The 8,445-nt window shown below is 41.3% G+C and overlaps 1 protein-coding gene across 1 annotated transcript; it reads right to left on the bottom strand.

Annotated features, from left to right (window-relative positions):
- Positions 1-2,725: 2,725 nt before the first annotated feature.
- LOC107458091 (protein FAR1-RELATED SEQUENCE 5-like) lies at positions 2,726-6,234 on the bottom strand. Its single transcript, XM_052251518.1, has 5 exons — positions 6,148-6,234; positions 4,115-6,028; positions 3,792-4,040; positions 3,193-3,261; positions 2,726-2,782 (listed from the first exon to the last, which is right to left on the bottom strand). Exons 1-5 carry the CDS (start codon positions 6,232-6,234, stop codon positions 2,726-2,728), a joined length of 2,376 nt encoding a protein of 791 aa, XP_052107478.1.
- Positions 6,235-8,445: the final 2,211 nt, after the last annotated feature.

Genomic DNA, 8,445 nt, shown 5'->3' with positions numbered 1-8,445 from the left:
GTGTATATGTAAGTAGCCATAAAGTCGAACCCACAAAAAATGGAATACTGTGGGTAACTTTCTGTTAGGCCTTTATTATTCAGTCCAATGCTAAGAACATAATATTATTTTTTAATATCTGTCATTCTTCGGAACTTATGTTTATCGGCTGACCTAGGTTTTCTATTTGCAGAGAACAACGGTCGGAGGGGATCTCGACAGCACGACTCGGCTGACTGATCTCTATGCATCTTCCGAGCCAGGTCCTAGGCGGCAGAAGACGCCGCGGTTGTCGACGTCGGACTTGGCTGCAACGGCCCTTCACGATGCCTCCATGGGCTCCCCTCCGAAGACCCATTCCAACTCCGTGCCACAGACACGACCTCTGTTTCGGCATGGTGGAAGGGGGGTCGGGGACGCATTCCGCCGCCGAACTTGGACAACCCGGTTTACCAAATCCCTAAGGCAAGTCACATTACCTTACTCCTGTCGTTAACGATGTGGATGATTACATCTAACTTTTGGGTTCAAGCACTCTATTATTCCTGCATTGTGTAGCATCCCTCCTAACCACTACAAATATTTTCAATGCAGAATTTTCCCATGTGGTTCAGGCCCACTGCCGATATGAGTCTCACCAGGGACGAGTGCCGCCTTGGGACGTATATATTTGCCAAGAATGAAGAAATGGGGTAACATTCTCCTAACACTAGGACACAGTCAGCAGTTGTTTCGGGGTTTTATACATAGCTCCAGCACCCAACCTTAAACCCTATTCGTGTTTCTCCTATTTACAGGGAATCAGAGATCTTATTTAAGCATTACGAACTAACCCTGCCCCGGGGAAAGTTCTTATCCCTTAGGCCGGAATGCATGCCCCACTTTGATGTAATAACGTTTCAGCTTGCCTCGATACTTTTCCCAAATTAACTGCAGTATTTGATTTCATTATTTCAATGTTGAAAGCTAATAAGGGTGAAATATGTAGGTGATCATCACTGTTGCAATGCTTTCGTCTCTACAAGCCAAGGCAAACCCTATTCCGCGTTGCTGGTTCTTCCCATCAACATTTGCCGCAGAGATCTTGTTCCAAGCTCCGGCGGAACATTTACTTGAGAGCTACACGAGACGATGGATGCCACCAACCCAAGAACTTGAGCATGTAAGAAATATTCGACGTAGCGTCTCACCTTTCGTGCTTCATATTTATCGATAACACGTAGATTTGGCATTCAAACACCGTATCGATATATCTTAACTGATGCTGTACGCTGCTGCTCGCCTGAACAGGTGTTTGTACCCATTTGCGAGCCACCTGAGAGTTGGTACATGCTATTGTTGGATGTAAAGAGAACCGCTATTTATGCGCTTGATGTTTGCACAAGCATGGAGTCCGTTCCCAAGCGTGAGCGGAATATGCGCCTTATAGTAAGTAACCCGCAAGGCATATAGCACACACTAAACTCATGTATGGTGCAACTGTTGAGAATTTCATATGTTTTCCATGCTCATTCGAACTACAGATGGCTGTCCTCGGCAAGATTTTCAAACATGAGCAGAATCTGCCTAACTTTAAACACGTGTCGCCGGACCCCAACACGTGGGGACGCATTGAATACCCGATGAGCATTCCGAGCAGGCTTGGCGCGTAAGTCATTCTATGATGTCTCCATAATTTTCGTCACATAATTACTTTCTACAGAATTTCTTAGATTTTATTGGAATCAAAAACCACATCCCTCGAACCATGTTGTTGGGGATCCATTTTTAATTATTGTGGCCGACTGTTTGCCCTTTACGTCACTCATTTATTGATGTCACAATTCACTTTGCATAGGGATGAATCCGGAATATGGTGCATTTGGTGGATGTCTCACAATGGGCGATTCTCCCCAGCTATCCTAGGCAACCTTGTAAGAACCCCTACATTCTCGTACGTTGCTGGAAATTAACTTGTCATCATTCATATCACGGCTTCACTGTTTATATACATACTTCACAGGGTGATGAGGCCACATTGAGGATGAAAACAGCAATCAGAATTGCCGGATCCGACTACAGCGAGCTTAAGGCGCTTGTGGACCTCAAGGCGGAGACGGTGTGGTGGAGTCTTCCGTTTGTTCCCTAATTACTAGGATAGTTACATGGTTTTATGTGAATGAAGTTGGGATCCATTTACAAGGCCCAATTATTTTGAAAGTACTTGTTGATGTTATATATTTCTAATTCCAGACTTTAGTATTTGTACTCTACTTGTATTATTCCGGTGGTCGACTTTGGTTATGAACCCTTCCGGGTAGCAAATGCTCTTACTATGTACCCAACTGTTATTGTTAATTAGCATGATGACTTGTGTAACAATGTAAGTGGGAACCGTTAAGCAGGCCCATACATTTTTAATTTAATTGTTGCTGCTATGTATTGCTATATCAAGGCTTTAATGTGTAAGGGTTGAACTCTGGTTCCAGATGGTTTCTATATCTATGAATATGTATTAGTTAGGTGGCTTCATCAGGTGTTCGCTTATCAGAACCATGTTTTTTTCAAACTTGCATGTGTGGTCACCGTTTTAATCAGGCATTGCCCCAGAGTGATTGTGCATTCCTCAGCATATGTTGACACTCCGACTATTGGTCAACATATCTTGCCAAATCTCCATCCTTCCTTGCGAGGAAATGTCCTGCCCTAAAGCAACAACCTTTGCATGCCCCAACAAGAGAACATATTCTTATTACAAAAGCTCCTGTTAGAATATAATAAACTTTTTAATTACGGCGAAATGATATACACTGCTAAGAAGCCACTGTTACAACACAAATTTCTTACCACATTAGGATATTTCATAACAACCCAACAAACTCAATCAAGTTGATATTCCCACACTGTCAATAACACAACAGGGTTGGGGGCTAGCCTCTCAGTGCGTAATCCGTAAAAATAATGTTCTACATTTAGAGGAATAATGAAAGCAACTACAAGTCTATTTGTCTACGATAGCCTCCTATGACATGAATTGCGGGAATGTATTTGGAAGCTCAACCCTTAGTTTCCTCTTCCTCGTGCCCGCCCCCATCTGGAGCTCCTGCTGCAATTTACATTTATGTTTTCAACAGTTAGGGTGCTTGCCCACTGATAGCAAAGCTAGAGATGGAAACGTAAACAAAATGCGTGGCATAACTGAATCAGCTGTAACGGGACAATATTGGCACTTACCTGACCCGTTGCAACTTCAGAGGCAAAACAGTTCAAGTGATCTGGTCTAGTCGTCTGTGACGGTGTCGCCTGCACAGCAAAAAGAGGCAAGTCGGGTATTAAATACAATGTTTCCAACATGAATTCTAATGGAATTGAAATGTTAACGTACATCAAATCTTTGTGGATCCGCATATGACAAAAAAACCACTCCTAATATTAATGAACCCTCCCAACATGATTAATTGATTTCAAATAAAACATGTGACTCAACCCCTAATACCTAGAATTTGCTATATTGACGTTTATAGATTTAACCGTTCATGTTTCTCCTACTTTGTGAATTGCTCATGTTCTACTTATACTTTCATGCTGATTCTACCATCTATGAAATGTTCTATGCTCATGAAATGTTGATGCTTTTTGTTTTATGAACAACTCTCAAAACCTACGCAAACTCAACAATGTTCAAAACTTAAAGTCCCTGTTATCATCTACTCCTTTCGAGATATACTCACATTTGGCATGTCCTAATCATTGATCCTTCAAAGATTGAAAAATTTCATGACCACCCTAGAAATCCCATGAATTCTAACTCACACACAGCATATCGTGCTAACCTGAGCTTCAGCTTGCCGACCCTTGGGAACCCGTTGCGATCCACGACATCCCGGGCGCAGGTCTGCCCCAATGGGGCAGCGAGTTCGGCGATGACCCAGTTTTCCGCAGGCGCTGCATTTTCTCTTCTTCGGTCCCTTGGTTTGCTGAGAAACGTTTCCTCTACCGGTGCCTTTTGTTCGGACGCAGACCGGATCATTTATCCCACCACCGCCCTCACCGTTAGGCTGTGTATTAACATCTTCGGTTATCTGTGTATTAACATACGCAACCCATTCTTGACCTCCAACATGACAACATCCCGTGCCATTTTCTCGCTATATACCTTGTAGTCCTCCTCCCTTAGACAAGCCACCTTGGCCAAATGCTTACATTGGTCTACAAATGCACCAAGTCTGCTGCGGTACCGGGATGCAGCATCACCCGTTTCAGTAACTTGTCTAACGAAAGTCACATTGTTCTTGGCATTTCTGCACCACCGCTTGAGGACCAGAGTCTCGGGCAGATAACCGATATCAATACCTACCAGAACAACAATTATGTGAACACAAGGGATCCCATATGACTCCATCCTGCGGCAATTACATTCAAAGGTTCCATTCTGCGGCTGGTGCAACACTTGCCAAGTTGACTCCGGTCGGCGATACTTTTGTATCACGTAGCAGCATCCGTTTTCACAATCCTCCCGGTCGACAATATTAAATCTCACAGCCCGCTTTAAGGTCTCTCGAAATCTATAAAATACTTCACGGGTATACAGGGTCACCGCTGACCTCTCAATCTCTTGAAAGTGCGTATGAAGCACCGGGGTACCGTAAAAGGAACGAAAGTCAAGCTCCTCCTCCTTGTCTCTTAGGAAATCAACACATCTCTGAAAATTTGTAATAAAGTCCAATATCCCATATCTACTCTCCACAAACCCACCCAACTTAGCATGCAACGACTCGCACCGAGAGGTTGTCCTTAAACCTGCAAAGAATCTGCCCCGTATGTACGCGGTTGCCCATGACAACTTCTTACTATAGAGGTCCATCACCCATTCAACCTCTCGAACACCACACTCCCCAACCATCGCCTCCCACTGCCTCTCAAATTCATGAACCTCTATGTCAGCGAGCATGCACTGTTTGAATAACTGTGTGAAACGTGGTTGCGAGACATGAGCAGTGGCATTCCTTAGTAGGTGCCACGCGCATAGTCTGTGATGAGCATCTGGAAATACATGCATAATAGCTAGCTTCATAGAAGGATCCCCATCAGTTATAACTGCCTTCGGGGCCTTTCCCCGCATGCATTCTAGAAATCGTCTCAGCACCCATTTGTACGAATCCTGTGACTCACATGAAACCATTGCTGCTGCAAACACGCATGTCTGATTATGGTGATTAACACCGGACAAAACAATAACCGGCAAGTTATACTTGTTCCTTCCATAGGTCGCATCAAAGGCGAGGACATCACCGAACGCCTCATAATCTTCTTGGCTTCGACCATCACTCCATATAATGTCACACATGCGACAACCAGCCGCCACCTGATACTTCCAAAACAGTCTCTCATCGTTTCTGGCAGCATGTTCGAAGAAACGCAGCGTGGCATTCACATCTCTGCTCTGCAGAGCACGTTGCTTTCGCACCTCATTGTGCATATCTTGCTTAGTAAATCTTACTAAGTTAAAACCCCCAACCTGCATCGCAAATGACTGGTATATCTTCGGAATGCTTATCCCAACTTGCCGCATGCTATTCATTTGAGCAATTTCTGCATCAGACATATTCCTGTGTGAAGGCAGATATCCAACAAACCTTTCAGGGAGTAGGGTGTGGTTATGATCATCCACAAACTGTGAAACATACCATTTTCCATTACCATGATTCTTCTTTATCCTCATCTCTGCTACATACCCACATCGCGTTATAGGCTTGGGCTCTCTTTTCCTATCGAGCTTATCTAACCACTTCTTCTGCCTAAATCCTTCTCTGTTGCAAACAAAATTGTATCTAACGATATCTCCTTTGGCATTTTTTACCGTCTTACTGTTCCTTATTGCAAAACCTTTTAGCCTACTGTAACTCGTGTAGAATTTCCTTGCTTCCCCAGGGGTAAAGAACTCCATCTTCAGCACATCTTCAACGCTGACATGACTTGGTACCTGAGCAGATTCAGACTCTGCCTCTGTCTGCGTCATATTCAGAAACCCTTCTTCGTCCCCTAACATGCTCATGTCAAAAAGTGTTTCCTGCACAACAATTAACAACGCTACGATCACCCAATTGATACATTAACTTATGCTATTCATCTTCAGATTGAAAAGGAAAATAACACATTCCAAATTTGCAACTTCCCCCTATCGTATACCTCATTCAAAACCCCGTCCTCCGGCTCTGGCACCGCCGATTCATGATTGGCTGACGTCGATATCGCCTCTTGGTTTATGTTGTTCATCTATTTCCTAATTGGCTGCACTTGCGTCTTCTAGAGGATCCTCTCACTTGTGGTTCCTAACAACTTCAACAATTCCATAGGCAACGAAAAAAACCACTCTCGCCGTCACAATTTGCCCAATTTATAAAAACCCCTTTAACAAACCAACTTAATCTAACATGTTAACATGGGAAACGCATAGCATCTACGCCAATTTCAATGCTTCCAGTGAAACTATACACTCACTTGATCATCGTAGTAAAATCCCCCCTATACAAACAACTACCCCACCTTGATCATTCATATCAACAAATAAAAAACCACACCTACTATTACTTAATCAAATGAAGCTGACAAAATAAATATCATAACTACAACTACGTTTGCGACTAGGGGGAACATGAATTTCCTATATAGTTCATTGCTTATTAGTCCTTTATGAACAACCAAATTGCTTATGCACTTAAATGGCTCAAAAATTGCTTCAACTCCCCTCATAGTGATTGTGAAACCAGATTTTGTTGTAACTTTAAGAAACTAAACTGGCATGACGGATTGAGAAATACATATGTAGCCAATTCAACAACAAATGTAGAACAAGACACCTCTATTTTCCAATAACATATGCACCAGAAGACCAGCAAAGCACATTAACTAACCAATTCGAATTGAAATTTGGAGATGAAAAAACTTACACCTTTCCTGTTAAACTGGTGACCAGATGCATATTAATTTACTTGATGCCATTAACATCACATGCAGCTAATCCTAATCTATTCAACCAACCAATTTAAAAAAACAGTGGTGTCCTGAACAAATAAATAAACTAACGCTTTAATTAGGTTTATAGAAATTCAACAATTCTAAATTTTAATAATTCTTGTATTAATCTACCCAAAAAGTAAAAAACTTATGCCTTTGCTTCTGTACAGAAAATGACTCTAACTAAACGCCAAACTCCATTTTCCACTGCATACCAGTTTAATCCTTCAGCGTAAGTCAATTAATTTATCTAAAAAGATCATAAACAACTTCTCCAGGTACAAGCCATGTCAACAACCCAAAATTACAGTGCCAACACATGTAATCTCCCTCGGTCAGTTCTGATACCTTAAATCTGGCCCCAAATTAATTCCCCTGCTACAAAAAATAATGCCAGGAATAACAAACATACCTTTCGATTGTTCCTTCAACGGTGCAAGCTTCTGCAGCCCGCACAATACCGACTGATGAATCGCCCTTTTCTCCTTTTCTCGCAACAGCACCCAAAACAACTCCACTGCAGAACATCGAATCAGCTACTTAGGGGAAGGTCGAGAATGCCTACAACCCAACACAGCTGTATGAAGACATCAACACATTCTTAAGGACCAACTGCGGCAGAGACGCGACCATATCCACCTCTCACGAACATGCTTTACCATGACATTCTTCCAGCTCACTCAACATTATAAGCCACTTAACTTTCTTAGCATCTTCCTATTTAAGCTGCAAAGATTTCAATTCTAGCAGCAAGCTATGACAAATTTTTAGTTGCCTAATTAAGTAATTTTAAATTTCATTCAGAGGTTAATATAATCTTCTAACACTTTACTATAAGACAAATACAAAACTGAAAACCTAAATGTACATGGCACATCAGTACTCCAATAAAGTACACTGAAGTACCTGAAACGTATCCTAAACCATTGTACTAGCCTAATGACAAAATTGCATCTCCAGAGGTCCATTTTTTTCAGAAAAAGAGACCTATAATAGATTATTGGTCAATGGTCCTAAATCCTAACACAGTTAAGTTGGCTGAACCAAGAATCATTTATAAGCAATTAATGCTACAACAGTACAGCCCATCAAGAGGGGACACAACTTTTTTACAACATCCATCTATAACCGATAAGACAGGTTCATTAATTACACACCATGTTCTGAATTTTCTGAAATGCACTTCAGTTTCTCCTAACATCTCAACCGTTTCTATTTTTTAATTAGTATCTGAATGGCTATTATTTACGGTATATCAATGTAAAATAAAAAATACCGGTACATGTGAAAATCTTTTTAAATTATGATGCAAAGACACCTATTCGAATATGGAATATGATAAAATACAAGACATGCAACACACACAAATTTAAAAGTTTTAAAAGATACGAAAATATTATATATATAAAATATAAAATATTTTTTAAATAAATTATAATAATATTTTAATATATTATTATATTAAAATAT

Source organism: Arachis duranensis, chromosome 7 (assembly GCF_000817695.3).
Source record: "Arachis duranensis cultivar V14167 chromosome 7, aradu.V14167.gnm2.J7QH, whole genome shotgun sequence".
In the NCBI taxonomy this organism is placed as follows: Eukaryota; Viridiplantae; Streptophyta; class Magnoliopsida; order Fabales; family Fabaceae; genus Arachis; species Arachis duranensis.
Note: the sequence above shows the minus strand (reverse complement) of the source record. Positions and strands in the feature narration are given on the sequence as shown.

Coding starts and splice junctions, on each gene's coding strand:
- LOC107458091 (XM_052251518.1), bottom strand. CDS start 6,234: ATGAACAACATAAACCAAGAGGCGATATCGACGTCAGCCAATCATGAA. Junction 4,041..4,114: donor TAAGGGAGGAGGACTACAAG/GTATATAGCGAG, acceptor GTTAATACACAG/ATAACCGAAGATGTTAATAC. Junction 3,262..3,791: donor GTCGGCAAGCTGAAGCTCAG/GTTAGCACGATA, acceptor TTTGCTGTGCAG/GCGACACCGTCACAGACGAC.